The following is a 26,287-nucleotide window of genomic DNA, read 5'->3' as shown; positions in this document are numbered from 1 at the left end:
CACTAAGTTTTGTAGTACTGTAGTGTTGATAGTGTTCCAATTTGTTCAGTATTTCATTTAAACATTATACATAATGTGCTACTGAGTTAAATGGCAGTTTATCTTTACATACACTTTTTTTTAATAAACTATTTCTATGAAACTTCAGCTAATTGGGACAACTACTAAATTGTGCCAAAATGTATTGGTCTCGATGTATCCAATTAACTGGAATCTACTGTACTTTCATCAAATATACAGGAAGTCATGTATACTGACATCTGCAGACAGCCAATAGTTTTCCAGGAACAGCCAGTTTGCTATCAACATGGTATGCCTCCGTTTCTAACATGGAGTACTGTCAAAATTTTCAGTTTTAATTTACAGTATCCTATTCTCTTCCATGAAAACCCTAACAACTTTTAGAGCAACACTGTAAACACTGCATTTACTAAATACTGCAAACAATGTAACAACCAGAAATCTGCAAAATAATAGCAATTAAAATAAGTGATGTTGAAAATCATATTAAATATAATTAATATATTCCAAGGGTGAAGGAATAATGCTGTCTTTTTTGGACTGAACAATCATGTAGAACTTCGTCCTCTGTTGCATTTTTAACTTTTTTTCATTCCCAATAACTGGCTGCATAAAATTTTTATCTTGTGTGCTAATGCTTTGATCAATGCTGCGAGCAACAGCAGCCTCCACAATCATTTCCAGATTTCACCTGGCAGGAGACTACAGATGGCTGTTGGCAGCAAAGGACTGAAATGTTGGCAGCACACTATAAGAGCAAGTCAATAGTAATTTAGCTCTGCCTTCAGGAAGTTTCCTTGTGGTAACCATCTGACTCCTTGGGGTCTAAAGACTGAAAGCTTGAATCAATATTGTTATGCAATACATGAAGACTAAAAGAATTATACATGAGTCTAAACATACACTAAAAATCATGGAAGTGCATCTACTGTCATGAAATAGAGCCTTAATTTAGTAATTATCTATCAATGGTAACTCTACTGTTATCCAAAATTTGTGTTGGTGACAGGTGATGAAGAATCCACTGAGCATACACCTATTTTAAACATCTGTATCTTCTCTCATGATAACAATCTAGCCTGCAAATCAGAATTAACTGAACTACTTAATCATAGATGTTCTTCCTTTAAGGCTGAATAACTCTCCATCTTTAAGTCTTCCATTTTAACAATTTGGATATTCAGGAGCAACAAACAATTTGCTGGAGAAACTCAATGGGTTGAGCAGCATCTGAGAGAGGAAAGAAACTGTTGGCTTTTCAAACTGAAAGCCTGGATGATGACTCTTAAGTCTGATTCTTTTGGTTCTTCTCTACACTTCCATTATGGCTTAAACATCAGTCCTGTCTGACCAACCAACATCAGACGCAACTTTAAAAATGTAAACCACTTAACATTATAGCTTCATGACATCCTTTGAATTATATTCTACAAATGTAGTATTATAATTCACCTTGCTGCTCACAGCAAGGACACTAAATGGCAAGACTATTTGCATGCCAGGATTTCCTCCTCCTTCACTTGAAACAAGATCTGCATTTTCTGGAAAACCATGCTTTACCTTTACTGCAAATACATTGTCCATCATCTTATAAGCATACAAAAAGTAAGTAGAAGCAGGCCATAATGTCTTTTAAGTCCACACAGCCTTGCAGGTTTTTAAAGATTGATTTGACCTTTGGTCTCAACTTCATTTTAACTGATTAGCATAACCCCCTCAAATCCCCTAATCCAAAATTCAAACTTTGTCTTAGTGATTCTGCAACAATGGCTCTCTGTAGTATTGAATGCAAGAGATTCATGAAATTCCTCTTCATTTTCAAATAATTTACCACATTCCCCATTTCTGGATTTCATCAACAGTAAAACCATCCTCTCAGCATCTAACTAGTCAAGGCCTTTGAAATGTTTAGATTTCAATGAGGTCACTACTTATTCTTCGAAATTCCATCAAGGATTCCTTCTTCATAAGACAACTACCTCTTCCTAAATATCAATGTGATTAAAAGTTAGTGCACAGCTTCTAAGGCAATAATATCCTTTCTAAAATAGGGAGATCCAAACTGTGATACTCCAGGTGCAGTCTTACCAAAGCTCTCTAATATTTTAGTAAGACTTTCTTACTTTGTAAGACCATTACCCAGTGTTCCAGTTATGGGAGGGGAACTTAAGGAATTCTTTCCCCATTTCTGCAACCATCCCTTTTAGATGCCCCAAAATGTGGACAATCAAATCCAGCAGATATGTCAAAGTTTAAAGTAAATTTATTATCAAAGTACATAAATGTCACCATATACAACCTTGAGATTCATTTTCTTGCAGGCATAATTGATAAATGCAATAACTATAATAGAATCAATGGGCCAGACAACCAGTGTGTAAAATACAACAAACTGGGCAAATATAAAAAGGGGAAAAAATGATGGTGATAATAGTAGTAGTAGTAATAATAATAATAATAATAATAATAATAATAAATTCATATATTTGTTTGACATAATATCTTGGTCTGAGACCAATCTGGAAAATTTACGAAGAAAGACGTCTGGAGGTTATGGACTAGGTGCAGGTCAATGGGGCTAGCAGAATAAAGTTTCAGCACAGACTAGAAGGGCCAAATGGCCTGTTTTCTGTGCTGTAGTGTTCCATGGTTCTAAAAATAAGAACTGAAATGACAAATTTCAGGAAACATTATGTACATTCGAATGCACTTAGATTAACACTACCTAGGACAGAATGGGGAAGAGGAATAACAGACATTAAAACTCCCAGTGTGGCCTCCTGTATATTGATGAGATCCGATGTAGATTGGGAGACTGCTTCGCCAAGCACCTACGCTCCATCTGCCAGAAAAATCGAAATCTCCCAGTAGCCATCCATTTTAATTCCACTTCCCATTCCCATATGTCTATCCATGGCCTCCACCACTATCATAATGAGGCCACACTTAGGTTGGAGGAACAACATCTTTAATTCCTTCTGGGTAGCTTCCAACCTGATGGCATGAACATCAATTGGTTAACTTCTGATAATACCCCCCCGCTTCACCATTTCTCATCCCCTGTTCCCTCTCTCACCATATCTCCTCGCCCGCCCATCACCTCCCTCTGGTGCTCCTCCCCCTTTTCTTTCTTCCATGGCCTTCTGTCCTCTTCTATTAGCCTCTCCCTTCTCCAGCCCTGTATCTCTTGCACCATCAACTTCCCAGCTCATTACTTCATTCCAGGTTTCACCTATCACCTTCTGTTTCTCTCTCCCCCCTCCCCTACCTTTTAAATCTACTCCTCAGTTTTTCTTTCCCAGTCCTGCCAAAGGGTCTCAGTCTGAAACATCAGCCGTACTCTTTTCCATAGATGCTCCCTGACCTGCTGAGTTCCTCCAGCATACTGTGTGTGTTGCTTGGATTTCCAGCATCTGCAGATTTTCTCTTGTTGGTGATTAAAAAATCTACACAACAGTCAGATAAAAGTTCTAAGGATATACTTTCATCAATGAAAACAGGAATCAGCACTCCATGCAAGCAGATGTAATTTAAATAAGTATACACCACTAAACTCAAATGAGACCACAACCCAGAAAAATGAAGACATTATCACTATTAAAGAAAAAGTTAACCAGTGGAAGAGCATGACCCTCCATGATTTGAGCAGACTAGATGTCAACAAGGAAGTGAACACCTGGCTCACAGTTGGAGATCTCTTCCCAGAATCAGAAGGGTTACTTGTGGCAATACAAGACTACATGGTTAACACAAAAAGAAAATCAAAATACATAATACAAGATCAACAAATTCAAGATGATAAATATAGAAAGTGCTGAGAAAAACCAGAAACAATTCAACGATTTACAGAATCCTGTAGAATCTGATTACTTACACAGGCACAATCAAGTGGCAAACATCATTCATCAAAATCTTGCTTTAAACTACAAACTCATAAATAAAATCACACCTTAATATAAATACAAGTCTAATCCACTTTTAGAGTCAGAATACCAGAAATTATATTACGACCGTTCTGGTATTACAGATAGGACAATCCATAATAACCGTCTGGACATAATAATACAGGACAACACACAACTCATTTAATGGATATAGCCATTCCAAACACATGCAACTTACAGAAATTAATATGCAAAAACACCAGAAATATGATGAATTAAAAGAAGAAATTGTAAAACTTTGGAACATGAACAGAGTATACATTGTCCCTATAGTAATATCTATAACTAGTGTCACCCCAAAGGCACTACACAATCACATTAAACACTTAGGGCTACACAGTAATTATTTATATATATATATATATATATATTTAAATCTTCAGAAAGCCACGATACTAAGCACCACTAGAATAGTCCACAAGTTCCCAGCAATTGACAAATAAGTGTGCTTGGCTATGCCAGTATCTCAGGTTTTACCAGCTTGAGCTGAGAAAGAAATAAATAAAAATAATAATGATACTGAAAATAAATAGGCAATAAATATTGAGATTAAGAGTCCTTGAAAATGAGTCCATAGGTTGGGGGAACAGTTCAGTGATGGGGCAAGTGAAGCTACCTCCTCTGGTTCAAGAGCCTGATGGTTGAGGGGTAATAACTGTTTCTAAACTTGATGGTGTGAGTCCTGAGGCTCTCATGTCTTCTTCCTGGTGGCAGCAGCAAGAAGAGAGCATGATCTGAGTGGTGGGATCCTTGATAGTGGATGCTGCTTTCCTGTGACAATGTTCCATGTAGATGTGTTTAAAGGTGGGAGGGCTTCATCCATGATGGACTGAACTGCCTCCACTACCTTTTCAAATAAGAGAAAATCTGCAGATACTGGAAATCCAAGCAACACATACAAAACACTGGAGGAACTCAGCAGGCGAGCAAGCACCTGTGGAAAAAGGTACTGTTGACGTTTCAGGCCGAAACCCTTCAGCAGGGTTGCTTTGTGCAAGATTTTCCATACCAGGTTGTAATGCAGCCAGTTAATAAGCTCTCCACTGCACATCTATAGAAGTTTGTCAAAGACGTCATGCCCAATATTCGCAACCTAAGGAAATAGCTGTGCCTTTTTCATAATTGCACTTACATGCTGGGCCTAGGACATGTCCTTTAAAACGATAACACTGAGGAATTTAAAGTTGTTGATCCCCAATGAGGACTGGCTTGTGCACCTCCAGTTTCCTCCTCCTGAAATCAATAAACAATCCTTTGGTCTTGCTGACATTAGGCAAGCGGTTGTTGTTGTGGCACCACTCAGCCAGATTTTAAATTGCCCTCCTATATGCTGCTTTGTCATCACCTTTGATTTGGCCTGCAACAGTAGTGTCGCAGCAAACATAAATATGGCATTGGAGCTGTGTTTAGCCACACAGTCATAAGTGAAGGTGAGTAGGGGGCTAAGCACACTGCCTTGTATTGCAGCTGTGCTGATGGAGATTGTGGATGAAATGTTGCTAATCCAAACTAACTGGGGTCTGCAAGTGAGGAAATTGAGGATGCAATTGCACAAGGAAGTGTGTTGAGGCCAAAGTTTTGAGCTTATTGATTTGTTTTGAGGGGATGATACTACTTAATGCCGAGTGGTAGTCGATAAAGAGCATCCTGATATATGCACCTTTGTGGCTTCTTATCCCAATAGCTTGCCAGGTACTTCTTTCTCTAGTCTCTCAGGCCACTGGGTATACATTGCAAATATCCAGTATTATGAGACTGGCAAAGATGCAATACTGAAATAGTTCAAAACTTCAATCATCTTATTAAACAGCCATTCAACTGCTCAGCTTGACAATGCCAAACTAGGCAGTATTGCATACATACAGCAAAACTTCAGTGATACAACACACTCAGGATCAAGATGATTTGAACGTTATTCCTATTAACAGCTCAACTGTTTCTTTTAATTCCCTTATTTGGATGTTACACAGTATTACAACCAATTTCCCAGTAAATTTAGAAGATTTGAAGGGAGCACAGGTCACAGTGAGTGAGAGACTGCAGCAAATGTTACCTGGTGACGTAATGCTGAACCATCAGGATTTCCAAATAGTTGATTTGTGGATTATTGGAGCTTTACTGTACCAAATAGATAGCTGGTCTTTGATCAAAGATTTCAGTACTACACACTTCAACATTTCCTCATGACCCTTCCAAAATGATGCTGTTATCCTTGAAGAACTTGTCTAACTACACAAAGTAATAAATACTTCCATCAATTGATTATTCTTTTTTTGAGTTTTCTGCAACTTCATTTTGAGCCCTTTATTGTGAATGCTGATATATTTTAGTCTTTCCCTTAGACTATATTGCAAATTTGCATGCTCAACAAATCTTTTTGAGCCTGGGACTTGTGTGTACCGCATCCTCATTAGTAGTATGGTGTGCTGTGAGTTCTTCCAAATTAGTCTAGAGTAGAGCTCACCTTTCACTTGTTCAGAGAATCAAATACACAACTGCTCATTGTAGTAATCTTCAAATGGCCAACATGGGAGAACAATACTGCCACAAGCAGCAAAGTGCAATGGTTTTTGAAGGTAGTTGTAATATATTAATCTTAAGGAACTATTTCCCTTAACAGCTAAGAAACATACACCACCATCAACTCCCTAACACTAAGTTACCACAAATAATACTCTTGACCTATCGTCTCCCACCATAAATCTTTTTTCTGAAGATCTTCCTCTCTGAAGAATAAACATGTCCCTTACCTACATCCTCTTCAATGCTCCTTGAATCACTGCAAGCAGATTACTGACATTCCTCTTAGAGCATGATAGTGCTAATGAAATTTGCAAGGAATAGCAGTATTCTGCATCATTTATTCCTGCTCTCTGTGACTGCTCTGCAGTCTCTGACACAGTGAACTACATCATAGTGCTTCAAAATATTTACTCCATTATCTTACCTTTTTGTAATTGTCTTTGCTTGTTTCTAATTTTATTTATGTTTTATAGCAAGACTGTTTTAACCCATACTATTATCTTGGAAATGCCAAAGACCTAACGATGCCACTCTCATCAACCCATATTTTCATTATCTTCTTGTTATCCCATAGTTAACATTTACTTTTGTTGGCTCTCTGACCTCTTCCTTCAACAACTTTGTTACCCCTTCCTGTGACTTTTTGTTGTCAAGACAACACATTCAAGATCTTGCATGGGTCAGTGTTTCATTTGTGGAGCTGAACAGAGGGAATGAGAAAAAGTTATAGTTATGAAAAGGTCCTTTACCATGGGCTCTCATTCACTTTAATTCATTCAGTCAGCAAGTACAGAAATACACAAGGGTGATTCTCAGAATTTAGACCAAAGGATTATGCTTACTGAATTTTAAACTTGACAATGCTGCAATGAAATAAAGGCACTCAGATTTGAAGGTTTGCTGAGCACTTCCAAAGAATCCTTGTGTCTGATGACTGCAATTCTTCCCGAGTTGTAAGTAGTCTCGTTTGTCAATCTATGCTTTATAAAAGACATTTTGAAAGCTGGTCTTCAAAGAAATCAAATAGCTATCTGCATAGTTGAAAGCCTAAACAATATATAATTGCTAATGTATGGAGATGTGGAGATGATGTCAAAGACAAAACAAATAAAGTCAGTGCTATACAAGAAAAATGGAATAACATAGTCATATCAACCTTGATAAAATGGCTGAGAGGAATAGTAATAACATCAGGTCACAGGATGCATCTAGGAATGTGACAGTGTAGGAGGATGCTCAAGACAATTAGAAAAGAAGCATGGAGAAAGCTGCAAATTCAGGCCAAGGATCATGAAATCATTCTTAAACAATTAAAACTTCCAAAGGAGATGCTGGGAATACGCAGTGTTTTGAAGGTGAGAATAATATCAATATGAAGGAGTTGCAATTGTTAATGGTAAACGCTAACTAGGGCAACAGAAGAAAATTAAACCTCAAAATGATAAAACCTGGGAAAGTTGACTAAGTAGAAAAAGGAGAAGTAAGGGTAGAGTTTAGAAATCTTCAGAAGTGGGGAGAAAGTATATCTGGTGGAGAAACTGAGTAGTATATTGAGACTGCATGTCCAGATGGTAGCAATTGAAAATGATGGAACAAGTAGGATAACTTCTATTTTTTCCACTTTAAAATGGGGAGAGTTGGAAGATCTTGGCATCAATGAAGGGGTCAAGCTGGGTTATATACAGAATGGATTGAATACACAAGAATAGCTCAGAAACAGATCATTTGGACCTCATTTGTACATTTGTACACCAGGGCCCTGGTGAGACCACACCTGGAGTATTGTGTACAGTTTTGGTCTCCAGGGTTAAGGAAGGACATCCTGGCTGTAGAGGAAGTGCAGCGTAGATTCACAAGGTTAATTCCTGGGATGTCAGGACTGTCTTACGCAGAGAGGTTAGAGAGACTGGGCTTGTACACGCTGGAATTAAAGAGATTGAGAGGGGATCTGATTGCAACATATAAGATTATTAAGGGATTGGACAAGATAGAGGCAGGAAATATGTTCCAGATGCTGGGAGAGTCCAGTACCAGAGGGCATGGTTTGATAATAAGGGGTAGGTCATTTAGGACAGAGTTAAGGAAAAACTTCTTCTCCCAGAGAGTTGTGGGGGTCTGAAATGCACTGCCTCAGAAGGTAGTGGAGGCCAATTCTCTGGATGCTTTCAAGAAGGAGCTAGATAGGTATCTTATGGATAGGGGAATCAAGGGATATGGGGACAAGGCAGGAGCCGGGTATTGATAGTAGATGATCAGCCATGATCTCAAAATGGCGGTGCAGGCTCGAAGGGCCAAATGGTCTACTTCTGCACCTATTGTCTAACAAACCCCATTTCCAGAAAAGTTGGGATATTTTCCAAAATGCAATAAAAACAAAAATCTGTGATATGTTAATTCACGTGAACCTTTATTTAACTGACAAAAGTACAAAGAAAAGATTTTCAATAGTTTTACTGACCAACTTAATTGTATTTTGTAAATATACACAAATTTAGAATGTGATGGCTGTAACACACTCAACAAAAGTTGGGACAGAGTTAAAATAAGATTGAAAAGTGCAGAGAATATTCAAGTAACACCGGTTTGGAAGACTCCACATTAAGCTGGCTAACTGGCAGCAGGTGAGGTATCACGACTGGGTATAAAAGTAGCGTCCATCAAAGGCTCAGTCTTTGCAAGCAAGGATGGGTCGTGGCTCACCCCTTTGTGCCAAAATTCATGAGAGAATTGTTAGTCAGTTCAAAAGGAACATTTCCCAATGCAAGATTGCAGAGAATTTAGGTCTTTCAACATCTACAGTACATAATATTGTGAAAAGATTCAGAGAATTCAGAGACATCTCAGTGCAGTAAAGGGCAAGGTCGGAAACCGCTGTTGAATGCGCGTGATCTTCGAGTCCTCAGGTAGCACTGCCTAAGAAACCGTCATGCTACTGTGACAATTATAGCCACCTGGGCTCCGGAGTACTTCGGAAAACCATTGTCACTTAACACAGTCCGTTGCTGCATCCAGAAATGCAACTTGAAACTGTATTACGCAAGGAGGAAGCTATACATCAACTCTATGCAGAAACGCCAGCGAGTTCTCTGGGCCCAAGCTCAGCTCAGATGGACCAAAAGACTGTGGAACCGTGTGCTGTGGTCAGATGAGTCCACAAATGGGCGTCGAGTTCTCCGTGCCAAAGATGAAAACGACCATCCTGATTGTTATCAGCGAAAAGTGCAAAAGCCAGCATCTGTGATGATATGGGGGTGCATCAGTGCCCACGGCATGGGTGAATTGCATGTACGTGAAGGTACCATTGACTCTGAGGCGTATATTAGGATCTTAGAGAGACATATGCTGCCATCAAGGCGATGTCTCTTCCCAGGATGTCCATGCTTATTTCAGCAGGACAATGCCAGACCACATTCTGCACGGGCTACAACAGCATGGCTTTGTAGACACAGAGTGTGTGTGCTTGACTGGCCTGCTGCCAGTCCAGATCTATCTCCTATTGAAAATGTATGGCGCATCATGAAGAGGAGAATCAGACAACGGAGACCACGGACTGTTGAGCAGCTGAAGTCTTATACCAAGCAAGAATGGACAAAATTTCCAATTGCAAATCTACTACAATTAGTATCCTCACCAAAACGATTAAAAAGTGTTATTAAAAGGAAAGGTGATGTAACACAATGGTAAACATGCCTATGTCCCAACTTTTGTTGAGTGTGTTGCAGCCATCAAATTCTAAATTTGTGTATATTTACAAAATACAATTAAGTTGGTCAGTAAAACTATTGAAAATCTTTTCTTTGTACTTTTGTCAGTTAAATAAAGGTTCACGTGAATTAACATATCACAGATTTTTATTTTTATTGCATTTTGGAAAATATCCCAACTTTTCTGGAAATGGGGTATGTATTTCATTAATGGACAAAGAGATGGAAGGGGTTTGGGGTGAATTGTAATCCCAAACCGTAACCAAATATTATGTCTTGAGGAAATTAAAAAAATACTCGTAATGCTGGTCAGTTTTATTTGCTGAAAAATACTGTGTAACAGTAGGCTGCTGGGAAAATAAGTACATTTAGCCAGATGACACCAGAAATGAAAGTGCCAGATGTTCATCACCATTAAGCTACCAGAGAAATGATATGATAGTATAATTTTAAAAATACTTGGTTAGATACATGCAGGGGCAGTGGGACTTAGAGGGATAGGGGCCAAACACAAAAAACTGGGACTATCTAGGTGGGCATCATGGTTGGTAGGGATTTGTTGGGCTATAGGGCCTATACATGTGCTGTATTGCTCTATGTTGGGGAGTATGGGGTGTATAGGGAGGGGTTGCACCTTTAGTGAAAGGGCTTGTTGTGTCCATTCTGGGGCAGCTCAGTCACTTTTGGTCCCAATGACACTTAGCTAGCAGACTAGGTGATGAGATCTGAAGTGAGATCCAATTGTCAGGAAGGCGGTACTGCAACGTTCCGTAGAGAGTGAAGGGCATGACAAGGAACAAAAGCATCATGGTCCATCACTGCAACCAAGGAAGACCCCAGTTTGTCATGCTTGTTCATACCTCTGGACTCAGACTTCTGAGGTTGATAAGAGTGGAACTGCTCTAGTGAACTGGCTTTTCCACTTTTAAAAACTCTCCCACACAGGGTTCCTATTGTCATCGGACATGATGGACAAGCACCATTGCTCTACGATTACTGAAAGGCCTAGAAAGAGTGAACATGGAGAGGATGTTTTCAATAGGGAGAGAGTCTAGGACTGACACTGCCTCAGAATACAAGGACATCCCTTTAGAACAGAGATGCGGAAGAATTCTTTTATCCAGAGGGTGGTGAATCTATGGAACTTATTACTGTAGATGACTGTGGAGGGCAAGATATTGGATATGCTGTATTTAAAGCAGAGGTTGATAGGTTCTTGAACAGTAATGGGGAGAATGCAGGAGAAAGGGGTTGAGAGGGCAAATAAATCAGCTATGTTCGAAAGGCACAGCAGACTCAATGGGCTGAACTGCCTAATCTGTTCTTAATGTCTTACAATTCTAACATTTTAAACAGTATGAAATACACAAGAAAAATAAATTCCATGGAGATGGAAGAGGTTGGAAAAGAAGGAAACTCAATAGACAGCAAACAATTGTTGCAGGCTTTTGCTGAAGGCAATTGCATACCAGCTTTGGTTATTATAGTTAAACAGCGAGATTTTACAACATAGAAAGATTTTGCAATGTACGTAAAGAAGGTCAGGGATTTTGCAGTAAGTAGAAAACTGACAGACTTCACTGTGAATTTAAGATCTGCTGATTATTGTTGCATCCCTTTTCTGTTGGTGGTTGCTGTCAAACATCTGTACAGATTGGGAAAAGAAATGACCTGACCCCCAAGGAAATGTGCAAGACCATGTGTGAGCAGAAGATACTGTCAAATACTCTTGGTTTGAAATCATGAGTGCAATTTTTGTTTTCATTAGTGTGTGTGATTAATGCATTAATTTGCAATTGTGTTAATTGTGCATGTTAACAGTGATTAATTTGTAGCCTTTGGCTTCTAGTTACTTTGGAGACAGACTGTTTTCTTAAGCAGTTATAAAGGCTTTGGACACCAAACAATCATGGACATCATCATATCAAACCTAGCCTTTTCAGGATATTTTCAGCAAGACAAATTTGCAAATACCTAAATTCACTTCAATTACTTGAGCTCCCCAGACTCTACTGGAGTAGATTGGCTTACTGACAGCGATTTTGGAATTCACACTTTGAACAATACATAACAAGCTGCTGTCACTTTGACAGTGTAATGATAACAGGCACTGCTAGTTTTGCTGTATTTGCAGTTGGAAAGTACAGGTTAATCATAAATAAACCAATTCCTCAAAGTTTCAGCTTTTCATTCTTGCTATGACTTCCCTTCACTTACATTTTGAAGATGGAGATTCAAATTGTTCGTGAAGTACATTTAAGAAATGCTATGATTGTAAAGGGTTTCATGTACCTGTCTCCTGACAATACTTTTTTTGTGTATTCTTCGCAGTAGGTGCATCCAAACTATTTGTATATTTGTAAATGGGCTACATGGTGAGTTACTAATGTTGAGACAAAACAAGATGGGATTTGCACAAGGGCATAATTGGAAGAATGCAGAGTTCTTAAGATTATAGAACCAGAGAAGGTTACAAAGACTGGACAGTTAATCACACTGAAGACTGTTCCCCAATTAGCCAAAGTTTCATGGACATAATTAAAAAGGTATAAAAAAAGACATTACCATTTAACTGAGAAACAAATTATGTATTTAAATGAAACACAGAACAAATCAGAACACCATCAATAATACTGGTGGTTGTCCATCGTATCTGACCATGACAGGAAATCTGTGTGAGAGAGTTGTTACAGTGGAAAAGCTGTTGCACTGGGACAGTTCCACTCTCTCGACCTTCGTTATCCACGTATTGCTGCAGAACTGCGTTCATGGTGATGAGATCTCACAACAGATTTTATCTGCCCAGTCTGACAGAGCTGACTTTGTACGCTAGGACAGGCATGTCCCTATCTCTCATGAGATCCACCAGCTACCCTCACCTGGTTCAGCTAACCTGTCAAAACAGTGTACTGAGTTATGCCTGCTGTCACATGCCAATAACTAGTTGGAGCCACAGGTGAGAACTGACAGTCCGCTGGGCACCAAAGGTAACATTCATGATGATTGTTGATATGTTCAAATTCTCTGTAGTTCCTAACTTGAAGTAGTAAAATTGTTTTATTTCACTCACAGCTGTTTCCAGTATTTCCAAGTTTGAATGCTTGAAACTGCAGTGAGCACAACAGTTGTCTAGACAAACACGAGAAAATCTGCAGATGCTGGAAATTCAAACAACCCACACAAAATGCTGGTGGAACACAGCAGGCCAGGCAGCATCTATTGGAAGAAGCACGTCGACAGTGCTTCTTCCTATAGATGCTGCCTGGCCTGCTGTGTTCCACCAGCATTTTGTGTGGGTTCTGATTGTCTTACTGTTTATTTCTCCCCAACTATCACCGACAAAAATCACTGTTTTATGAACAGAAACACACACAACTGATGCTTGTTAGAAAACGTTTTGCAATAGTCTCCTGCCACAATTAAGCAGCAGGTTGTTCCAAATAAGTAGCTGCCCTAATTAATCGGTGGCTCAATTAACCAGAATCCACTGTATATTAAGAAGTCATTAAGGCGAAGAACTTTCCTCTGGATCATTCAAAAATACTGTAATTCTATTATTGTTCAATAGAGTGATTAATCACAATATTTTTCTAAAAAAAATACCCAAAGACCCATTTCTGAATATTTGTTTTGATTGAAATATTAATCTTCAATAAAATGTACTTACCATGGTAATGCGCAGCTGTTCTTTTGCGCAATGTCTCCAGTGTATCTTCAGAGTCAGCCCATTCCAGCACTAAACGTCGACCATACAAGTGAGTACTATGGCAAAGGGCATTGAAAGCTTTCTGTAGAAAATAAAGAAAGTAACTGAATGCTTCTAACTTATTACTCATATTTACACTATTTACAGTTGGTTCCATTCACACAAATTTTAAAAATAACAATTCCATAATAAACTACTGACATATTTATCATTCGTTTTTAAATTATAAATGTAGCATTCAAAACAGCAAAACAACTCACAGAACTACAAAGTTATGGTATAAACATGCTTCCATATTGGAAATGAAACATCTAACAATGCATTCAACAACCCGGTGGAAATAAAAGCTCCTGAAGCACAAGTAACTGCCCTTAATAACAGCAAATCACTGTTATACTAAAGAAAGAAACCATGAGATGAAATTAAGAACAATGAGAAACTCATCCCTTACTATTAGCTGTTGTTAAGTACAACAACGATTTAAGCAAAGCCAATTGGATGATTGGAACTTTTGGAAGTACTGTCTAATATTTTTAACTGCTCTTGGTAAAGGCATATCTAGAATTTCACTCATACCTGTAAATCAGTATATGGTCCAATGGGTGACTCTGGGGAATAGTGTCAGTAACCCAAGGGATTCTAGGGAAAACAAGTACCAATTGTAGAGAACAATAGATACCAACTGGAGTCAGATACCCAAATGGGACCTGATCAGAAAGATCCTTTGCAAATTGTGTGAAAGCAGCCTTTACAGGTGCTGAAAAACTTGCTTGTATAGAAGAGAATCACAGCTGGCACGGATGGCTACGCGAATAAAAATCCTAGAAGTGAACACTGTAACTATTAGCCAAAATATCAAGTGATTGATAGATATCTGCCTTCTGAGGACTACTCTTTACAGAATCCTGTTTTTATCCAGTCTGATTCACTTTACGTTATATCAGAAACAGCAGAGTATACTGGACACACCAAAGATCTTGAGCCCCAACATTATTCTCGATGTTTTGCTAAAACCTGTCCTCCAGAGTTAACCTGCTAGAACATAGCAACACCACCAGTCTCTACCAAACAATGTGGATAAGTGCCAACACGTATCCTTTGCATAAAAAGGTAAATCCTAATGAACCATTATTAGTATACTTCCTTTCAATCAAAAACTGCATTATTACTCACCAGTACTCTGCTAGCAATACTGTTTGGGTTCCACTAGGACAACTCACTCTAATACTCATTACAAAAACAGACAAAAGGAGCCAGTTTCTGGAGGGGTGGGTTGACAATGCTCGGTATCAAAGGAGCATTCGAGTGAGCATGACACCCATGAATCATAGAAAAATTGAAGTGAATGGGAATCAAAGACAAATCTCTCCTCAAACTGAATATGATAGGTCAATCATAATAGCTATAACAGTGCCAAAACAAGACTATAGAAGTACCACAAAAAATGCTTGGAGTTTAAAGCATCCACACTAATAAAGACATTTTCAAAGAGCCCAGTGGTAATAGGTTTCTGAGACGGGGAAGATTATATCTACTGATTAAAACAAAACAATTTTTCTGAAAATCTTCAAGTTTAATTCTTAACAGATAAGTAGCAACTCTCTTCAAAATTTGAGCAAGAAGTTTCTCAGCAACTTAAAATTTAACTCCCTAAAAATTTTCTGGCATCCAGACAGGCACATTGATTGGTTACAGCAGAATGCGGCAATAACCTTTTTAGCCCTGGGTTTGCTATTTGAAATCAGTAGCACCTTAAAGCAAGGTCTGGGCTCCTTTTGAGTCTAAAATAGTCTGATTATATTTTTGTTAAAATTGGCAACAGAGTGGAAATTAATCTTATATTAAATGCAACCCAACTAATACGGAGATCCCCTGTTATGATTCAGATCTTCGAGTCTGTGATGATTTAAACTCCTCACTGCTTAATTTTAAGTTGATATTACAGTCACTGCCTCCATACCATATTAATATTCCAATAATTCAATACAACTCAACTTTTTGACTGAAAATGCTTAACATATATTTTCCTTTTGGGCATTTCTTGTTTATTTGTTGCTCTTCTCCACGCCTTGTGGGGCAACGGGTGACAAGCTTGCCGTTTCTATAGCATTTGTCTGTTTTTTTTAACAAGGCAGAGTTGCTAGCTCGATGCTCAACCCTGCACGGATGGAACGCATGCAAGGAACTGGCTGGATTCAAACCTAGACCACTCTCCTCAATGTCCAGTGCAGATGCCACTACACAACTGGCCGGCATTTTTGTCTGATTAGTTGTAAAATACAGTATAATCTATTGTTTATTACCTTATTACAGATCAAAGACATACTGCAATCTGCTTCTTAGAGCTTTATCATCTGTGGTGAATATTTGGTCAGCATGAACATAAAATGGGTTACAGATTCATGGCATAATCCATGTTTAATATTCACCACTGAAGCTTTAGGTTTATTATTGTGTAAAACAGTGGAAAACTCTCAGATAATTGTCACTGAACTTTATTTGTTCAACTTTATTTTGGAATAGGCCTTTCCAAAAATTGGTGAAATTAAACTTTTAAGCATCATTTACTTTTAAGCATCATTTACTATCATCAGAAATAATTCCAGCAGTTTAAGCACTGCCTACTTGAGACTGTTTTCTTGGCCATATTCCACCGGGACTGCAAAACACAAAAATAGTATCTGAAGATATTTTGCTCAAGGAGAACCTTCAGCTTTTCAAGCTGGTTTTGACAGCAATGTAATTATACTTTCCAGATATTCACAGTATACTACATCAAATTAAAACTCAGATCTGCTTCAAATCCACTGCAAGCATTTCAGAGTATTAATAACATCCTGAAATTGACTTAGTTCCTTAGCCAGATGTTCACAACATTCACTTCGAAGGGATGCTTATCTTAACCAAAACAAAAGCTTCTACTTAATGCTGCAATAAAGATTGGAACTGAGTAACTAAGCATGGATAATTGTTGACTCTGATTTTGTGAGGATGTTCTGGCCAAGTTCAGAATTTACATGCATTCATGCACAAAAGTGGAAAAATTGACCTTACAACACTTACACTTGTGTTTTATACAGCTGTAACATGACTTGCCAACTTTTACACATATTTCCTCTGACTGATAAAGAATGTTGCATGCCTTCTTTCCAACCTATATACGTGTGTTTCCACTTTCAGGGAGCCATGGACTTGTCCTCCCAAGATCTGTCTGTACACTAATGCTCCTAATGGTCTTGCCATTTACTATATACTTTCCTCTTATATTTCACATTCTAATATGTAACACTTCACACTTGGCTAGACTGAACTCCACCTGCCATTTCTCTGCCTACATTTCATGACTGCTCTCTATCCTGCTATATCTTTTAAACTTAGTCTCTATCCACACCTCTTGACACTTTTTGTGACATCTGCCAAGTTACTAATCTACATACATACATTTCTGTACATCACAATTAGAGCTCCCAACACTGATCACTGCTGAACATGATTGGTCACAGACTTCCAGTCAGAAAAACACCCCTCTACCAATACTCTATCTTATATGGCCAAGCCAATTTTGAATCTAAATATAATGGCTGAAGCATTTCTTAAAGTACTTTTACAAATATTTGAATAATGAGTCATTTTTAAATGCTTTTAATCATAAAAGATGTTTCAAAACAATTTAATTAGGGTGTTCCTGGGAAGGGGTCAGCTTGTGCTGTCTGTTGCTGTTGCTCACAGCACCCAAACAGTCATAAGTGGCAAGTGTGGTTATAGGAACAATACAAGGGATTAGCACAAACAATGGACTGGATTAAGTAACATCCAGTCCACATACGAGGGGTGATTGTAAGTTTGTGGCCTCAGGTAGAAGGAGTCAATTTTAGAAAATCTAGCACATTTATTTTTCAACTCTTTGAGTGATTATGTAGAAGATGAGTTATTAACTTCAAACTTTCTGCATAGTCACTCAAAGAGTTGAACTGCATGTGATGTGTATGTAACGAGAGCTGTATAACTCATCTCTTTCTACCTTAGGCCACCAACTTATCAACCACCCCTGCTGTGGACACTTTCTGGAGGTCCAAGATCCGTATACTCCACAACTGCTGGACTAAGTGTGTAAATGTAGGAGGGAACTATGTTGAAAATTAAATGTGTTAGGTTTTCTGAAATTTTCTTTTTCTAGCTTAGGCCACGAACTTATCAATCACCCCTCATAATTAGCTAAGGTGAACATTTAGAAATAGGGAAATGAGTACTTTCTGGTGGCTGAATGAACACGCCTGCAACTAACTAATCAGTTACTAAGTATACAGTGCAAAATAGTTAATTTATAAAAAATACAATGGATCCTGGTTAGTTGGGACCAATACATTTTGGCCCAATTAAGTAGATGCCCCAATTACTCAAAGTTTACTGGAAATAATTGAAGTAGTATTAAAAAAGATAAACCACTGTTTTAACTGAGTAACAAATTTGTACTTAAATCAAATACAGAATAAATTAGAACACTATCAATACCACTACTGTACGATAAAACTGTGTATTAATTCGAAATAGATATCGATGGAGGAATTCATCTAACGTATGCATGTTATACTTTTTTTAATTGACTGTTGTTACGGATTCAGCAACAATAAATATGAGTGAGGCAGGGGTTTTTATAACAAATAAAACATTTATTAAACACTGAAAAACAACCCCCCAAAAGTAAACAAATCACTAACGTAACCGGAAGTAAGCTGCTGTGCGGCAGCTTAAACAGTTCTTAAAGCGATGTTGCAAAAACAGTTCTTCAAAGTAGTATTGCAAAAGTTCAAAATGCTTACAGTCCATTTAAGGGAGAGACTTTTTAAGACTATTTAAATTCTCTTTCACGTCGTGTTGCTGCGATTCCTAGTCGAAATACTTTTCCCAAGAAGAATTTACGAAGATGGAAAATGAAACTGCTTAAAGGCACTGACCTTTCCTTTACAAAACTGTTCCCAATCCTTTCTGCTATTCACAGGGATTAACACGGGGACAGTCAACGAATTCCTTCCGAATGAGGATCAAACAAGGTCGAACCTGTTTCACCGTTGAAATCGACTTTCCTCAATCTTTTAACTCCCAAACTCCGATCTTCACTCTCCACTGATTTTTAACTAGCAGTATTATAAAGAAACTGCTGGCAATGACCTTTTAAACTTTAGGCATTAGATAAAACTCCATCTTTCAACTAAACTGCGTCATAACATTAAATCACGCAGTGGCATGAAGTCAACATGGCAAATCCTACCACGAACTGCCCCTCCTCACAGGGAGGGGTCCTCCTTTTATACCCTGTAAAAAAAAACTGTCACATGACCTCTACTGGCAGGAAAATGACGTCACTCCACCATCACAAGACCATTACCTCAAGTCCAGTATAGCTTCAACACCTGTCATGTGACAAGTACACCACTGTCACGTGTCATGGGTACGCAACACTGTAAATGAACAAATTCAGCCCAGACACCTAGCGCAGATAATGGACTGACCTCATACAATACCTTCGATGACAGCAAATCTTCATTTTTATTGTATGATTCAAGATGATGAACATACCTTCAAATTCATTGTTTTGTAACTTGAAGCAGTGAAATTGTTTCATTTTCACACCTGCCAGCTTCTGGCATCACCAAGCCTGAATGCTTGAAACTGCAATAAGCTAAACAGCTCTGAGTTGTTTTCTTGCCAATTGTCAGTGACAAAATCACTGCTTTTTGAACAAGCATGCGTAAGTGGCGCTAGTTTAAAAAGAGTTCATTCAAAGCACAGTGTAGTGTCTAACAGCCACATGAGTGTGCAATTGATGCTCGTTAGAAACTTTTGGCAGCAGTCTCCTGTCCTAAATCAATGTCATAGTGCCCCAATAAACAAAAGGAATCCTGGCTATTTTCTCAATTAGTTTTTGTTCTTTAAGAGTTGTCCCAAATAAGCAGCTGCCCCAATTAACCAGAATCCATCGTATTTGTATTTAAATAAGATTACATTGCTAAATACTGTACCTTTGCTTCCTGTTTTGTGAGAAACTCAACAAATCCAAAGCCCCTGTGTACGCCAGTTCCTCCCATTTTCTTAGGCAATCGTACGCTCTTTATTTCCCCAAAAGTACTGAAATAGAAAGAAAAAAAATTAATGGATTCAATACAATATGTACATTTCCTCATTGGTATAAAAAAACAGTGACTAAATGCTGCTAACAGGTTTGATATTTCTGAATTCTAGGCATCAAAATGACTAATTTTACTTTGCACCACTTTGGGAACAGTACACATTAACACATTGATATGATGGAAATGTGATGTGCATGTGAGACAGACAATCATTAGATTGAGCTTTCACAGTTCATAACATCACCAAATATTTATATAGATACAGACATCATCACTGGTTCACAAAAATTCTATTCTTACTTTGGTAACTGGTTGAACTCTCAGTTCATTTAATATACTGTAAAGTTGAAACATATTATTTGAAAAAGGTCTGTGGAAACATCAAAAAAAGTAAATCTTAATTAAAGTACCCAAATTCAGAAAAGCAAAATGCAAAAACTATTATTGTTGTCTAAATCTCTGGCCAATATTCTCCCCTTAAACTACTCACAGAAAAGTACAGCACAGAAATGGGCCCTTCAGCCCATCTAGTCCATGCCAAAACCATTTAAACTGCCTACTCCCACAAATAGCAATGGGATCATAGCCCTCCATATCCCCGCTATCCATGTACCTATCCAAACTTCTTTTAAACGTTGAAATTGAAATTGTATGAACCACTTGTGCTGGCAGCTCATACCACACTCTCACGACCCTCTGAGTGAAGAAGTTTCCATCATATTCCCCTTAAACTTCTTATCTTTCACACTTAAGCCATGACCTCTGATTGTAGTCCCACCCAGCCTCAGTGGAAAAAGCTTGCTTGCATTTACCCTTAACTATACCCTTCATAATTATAATATTTGAACTTTTTTTCCTATATGCATTCATCTATCAAGTTCAGCTACTTTATCACCTACACTTCAGTTGTTACAATTTAACATACTTAAAACAGTCCATGGCACACGGGTGATAAACCTTGCCAATCTGTAAAGGCATCTTGTTAGCTGACACTGAAGATCTTAAAGATCCTCTTCACTGATTGCAATAGAGAATACTGTAGTTTTTGTTGGCTTCACAAGACCTCACAAGAGAGGAGGTGAAAGAGGAAAATGTGGAATATTGCAAAATGGTCAGTGATTTAAGAAGAAAAATATACAGATGCCAAGGAGGGGGTAGCATCTCTGGTGAAGGAACTTCCGGCAGAACGCTCAGCTCTCACCTGTGGCTGCAGGTAGCTGTTTGCATGAGACAGCAACCACACCACATCGACAGGTGGGCTAAACCAGGTGAAGGTAGCCAATCACTTCATACCTAGGTGAAATAGGGACATGCCTGTCTTAGCATGTGAAGTCAGTTCTGGTGGACTGGGTGGATGAGATCTGCTGCGAGATCCAAAGGCTACAAAGGTGATATTGCAATTCTGCTGTGCATGACAAGGCACAGGAGAAGTCATGGTCATCCACTGCAACCAAGGAAACCCCAGTTTGTGATGCTTGCTCGTACCACTGGACCCAGACTTCTAAGGTCGAGAGAGTGCAGTATCCCAGTGGAGCAGCTTTCGACTTTAAAAACTCTCCCACACAGGTTTCCTGTCATCATCAGACACAATGGACAAGAAGGAAAGCAAATAAGAATTAAAAACAAGTGGCAATTAGACCATTAAGTTTCAAAATATAGTGTGACTGCAATGCATAAAGAACATATGTTAGCTTGACCCGTATGCAATCCAGATCTGAAATTGGTGCTCAAAACTCATTAGCATGACTGCAGCATCAGAGTGCCGGTCACATTACTTAATGCTTGCATTCACAGAGCTCTGCACAGAAACGGTAATAAGCCAAGGGCACACACTGGGCAGGTAGTAAATACAAGAGTGAATAGTTAAATATTTTTTCAGTGTTGGCATTGAGTGGATATATTTATTTTTGGCACAGTGATTTATTGAATCTTGTCTTCATGATTTGCACTAAATCAGAAAAATAAGGGAGTCGTGATCACCACTGCTAGGTCAACTTTAAATAATCATCTCTAAATATCCTTTAAAAAGGACCTCCTGACCTGCCAGTTTAAAGAAATCCCATGGATGGGCAATACTAGAATTGTGACCCAACAAGCACAAAAGCTTGACTTGTAAGTCAAATTACAGGATGTAGGGCAGCCATCTGCTTCTTTGCCACATCCCCTCTCCAAGCTTATATTGCTTAACTGTTAATTTGGATGAGGAAGGTGCAGGTACAGATCAAGTAGTTAGTAGAGTCCTGAATGAACTGTTTGAAACTGTGGCCATTCAGTTAAAAAAATTTAATTCAATCATTTCCTTAATTGCTGCCTTGTTAACGTGGGAAATCTCTGCACATTTTGAAGTTGAAATCATTGCTGAACAACATGCACAAATTCCCACTAAATGGGCATTTCAGCCTGCTGCTTTGTACTTGAGATGGGGTCGAGTTCACTCCTTCTGTGGGCAACTACAGAGCTTACAAATGCAAGGGTGGGTAGAAAGTGGGACAGGTCTGTCACCTGAACGACCTGAGCTGCTGTCTATAGCAGAGTATCTCAGCACGATTCTGAGGCATGCAGCAAATTGTGCATCTCAGTGACTATTCTCTTAGCAAATATTAACCTGCAAACACATTATTCTCGTCAGATTGTTATAGGATTGCCGCTCTAAGAGGAACCTTGGCAATTGGCATTTTGGGCCAGAGCTAAAGCCAGACTCCAAGTTCTTCTTCATTTCTAACTTACTACTTTCTTCTTGATATAGTCATTAAACTCATTTCCTCTGACATGGTGGCCTTGTTTTCAGGCATGTCCTCCAACGTCCATAGGACAAAACTGAATCTCCCATTGGCATCTCACTCTTCATCAAAATTCTGTAAAGTGTGTTTCCTCAACTTAATCCCCACTGAAACTTCAAGTAATTAAGATGGAATGGGGAATTCTTCCTTTTCCTCAGATCTGGTCTCCAATCATGGTTTGGACTGGGAGTGTAGCTACTAGCGTAATGCTTCACAGTGCCAATAATATGGGTTCAAATCTCATTGCTGCATGCTCTTCCCATGACTGCATGGGCTTCCTCCATGTGTTCCGATTTCCTCCCACATTTCAAATACATACAGGTTAACGGTTTGAAAGTTGTAGGCATGACATGTTGGCACTGGAAGCATTGGGTCTCCAGGCACAGCCTCAGACTGTACTGGTCATTGATACAAACAACACAATGTTCTGATATACAAATAAGAAATAAAGCTAATCTTTATTCTTTATCAAACTATATATTAGTTAGTTGCATTGACATGATAAGATTTGGCAAGGCAGGCCTCATATCAGCATTACACAAAAAATGATATAATTAAGTGCTGGCACTGCAAAAGAAGTGAGAGGCATAGTACAATGCTACACTGGTGAGTTATGATTGAAATTTCAAGTAACTGTAGTCAGCACTGTGCCACCCAGCAACACACACTCTCACCCAAGTTTGAACATATTAGTGTTCCAAAGGACTTTCCTAGATGAATTCAGCCACATACTTGGTGGCAAATCCCATGCACCTGCGGTAATCTTGACAGGCAGCAAGCTTTCAGAATGACCACAACTCAATGTTTCTGACTCGCAAAAAACCATTACAAAAACCTTCATAAATTTGGATAAACTAAAAAAGGACCAAAAAGACTTTAAAATAAAACTGCAATTGGCAAACAGTAGCAAAAATGCTGTAACAAGTTTCAATAAAATTTGGGCCTCAATATATGCAATACATCAAAATGTGAAACGTACTGCTCCTTTAAACATTTCAGTTACTTATCGAACTGCTAGTATATTCACACAAAAATAGTTCATCTTTTCAAAGAACTGGTCTGGATCAGTACTAGGCTAAATTTTTCTGATGGTAGAACAGTGTGGAGGAATTGGAATGGGTGGATTCCACATGGGTGATTGTTGCCAGAATCAGCATAAATAACACACATGAAAATATGGCCCAACAAAAACAATGCCTGTTCGAGAAATAATATGACCGACCATATTCCCTTCCATTAAAAAATAAACTACTCAGAGCTTCACAAGTAATTTAAATATAAATACAGGGTAGCAATTGTAAACACAAAACAAACACCAGGCAATTTAGCCAATGATAAGAAAGGAACGTCAGAGTGATTATTCACAAATTAAGTACTTCCTTAATTACATCTTTTCTAATTTGTAACAGCCAAAAATACTATCTGGCCATGTACAATATACTTTCATTCCTAATTACATTTAATATTTTCATGCTTAACAATCCAAAATATTTTCTGCATATTAGACCAAAAATGAAGCATTAGCCTAGAATTTGCAGTAATGAACATCCTAATAAGCAACAGAGAAACTAAAACTAGATACAATGTTAACCAAGTGCACCCAGCATGATCAAGCATTTATCTACAGCATTTCTTGAAACACTACAGTGTGCAAATTTAGGATTATGGAAACCACAAATGAATCTGCACGTTCTCTTTCAAAATTCTGTCTATGCAGTATTCAAGAAGGGAAATCTAAGTTAAGCAAAAATGTTATGCATAAGCTATCATGACTGTGCCAGTACCTTGAACAATCATTCAAAAATAAGCTGAATGTCCCTAACTGTGCAACATCTGTGTAATGACAGAACCGATTTATTAGATCTAATAGAAGATGCGAGAAGGGTGGCTGCAGCAGAGGTTAAAGGACACATCAAAACAGCTGCAAAACAGATGCAAACACAGTAAATCCACTTTGTTCTGCAGCCTTTTCATGACCTTTAATACAATGAAAATTCAAATGTTAGGCTTCAAGAGATGCTTGCCATTATGAAACTGGCACTGCTAGACTGAAGGAACAAAGCATTAGTCATGTAGCTTTAAGACAAATCCACTATCAGCCACAGGGATCACAAATATAAGCACAAAAGAAACACCACTGCAATGAATCTGAGACGTAGACAGATACTTTGAAATAATCTATAGGAAAAAAGGCACTACTTCAATCCCTTTGAATCTTCAGTTTAATTGTATTGAATCAAATTGATATGCTAAATGTTCAATAAAATGTAGAACCTGAACATATATTGACAAGTGCTCTACTTTAAGGAATTCAAAGACCGCTTTCTTTGAACACTTCGTTAATTAAAAAAAAAGTGTTGAGTGAATTTGGAACTATCCTCACCTCCTAACTTTTACAATTGGTTAACATTAATAATGAAATCCAAATCTAAACATTTATCTCTCCTGCTGAAGACTGTTAGTAGAAACATTTTAAGATAAATTTCCAAATGTCGAAATTTTTTAAATCCCTCAAAGTGAAAGGAAAACCAATGAAAGACTTTGTATGTGGAAATTATCATGAAGAACCAAGGCAATTAATACTATTTGAAGCTGAATCTGAGTTAAGAGCCTTCATGTGATTTAAATTTCTTTTCCTTTCCTGTAACATACTCAGAAGATTAAATTATTTGGCCATGTTGCATTTATGAGAATCTTGTTCTAGCCATTCCAGTACTACCATTTCTTTCTTTCTTACACAGACCACCTTAAGGGACTGAAAATTAACCATACAGTATCCACAAAAATCTTATAAGTTTGATACCTAGTTATGTGAACTGCTCTTTAAGTTGAGCATTAAAAATCAACTATTTGCCACAATTATTACCAATTGCAATGTTTCCATTTTCAACAAACCACACAACTGCCAGAATGGAATGCAAGAGAAGACAGAGTTATATAGCACCCAGTTTTTCAGCATCTTCTATGATCTCTTTCTGATTTGTAAGTGAGTGGCAGTTCTGAACTGAAGCTCTTGGAGATGATGGTTTAAAAAAGTGTTACAGGGTTAAAAGTCAACAGCACATTTAAACAATAAGGACTATAGTTAAAAAGATGTTGTCCATGAGACTGGTACTTTTGAGTTGAAGGTCTGGAAGTTTCTAACTAGATTTTATTCATTCTTTGCACATTATCCGTTATGCAACAATAGCTTCATATTCAAATGGACTTGGTTTAAAATTTTTGTAGCAACAAATCCACTCTTCTTCAAAGCATCTTTCCTATGAAATACTTGAAGACAGCAGGCTACTTAAAGATGTTACATAAACTAAAGTTCTTAAGTTCCGTTTACCCTCTCATTGCTTCTCCTCACCTTTCTATCACATCTTTATGGTATCCCTCCTCTTTCCCCTTCTTCCATGGTCCACTAGCCTCTCCTTTCGGATTCCTTCTTCAGCACTTTACCTTTCACCCATCACCTCCAGCTTCCTACTTCATTCCC

At 38.1% G+C, this 26,287-nt stretch overlaps 1 protein-coding gene across 1 annotated transcript in view; it reads right to left on the bottom strand.

The window, feature by feature from the left end:
- The window catches only part of rbm19 (RNA binding motif protein 19), a 273,505-nt gene that overhangs the window by 143,397 nt on the left and 103,821 nt on the right, over positions 1-26,287 (bottom strand). The window contains exons 22-23 of the mRNA XM_073065480.1: positions 19,919-20,024; positions 13,860-13,980 (exon numbers count right to left, since the gene is read on the bottom strand). Of these exons, the coding sequence (XP_072921581.1) occupies positions 13,860-13,980; positions 19,919-20,024 (227 nt within the window). The remainder of the gene's footprint in view (positions 1-13,859; positions 13,981-19,918; positions 20,025-26,287) is intronic.

The sequence above is a fragment of the Hemitrygon akajei genome, chromosome 14 (assembly GCF_048418815.1).
Source record: "Hemitrygon akajei chromosome 14, sHemAka1.3, whole genome shotgun sequence".
NCBI lineage: Eukaryota > Metazoa > Chordata > Chondrichthyes > Myliobatiformes > Dasyatidae > Hemitrygon > Hemitrygon akajei.
Note: the sequence above shows the minus strand (reverse complement) of the source record. Positions and strands in the feature narration are given on the sequence as shown.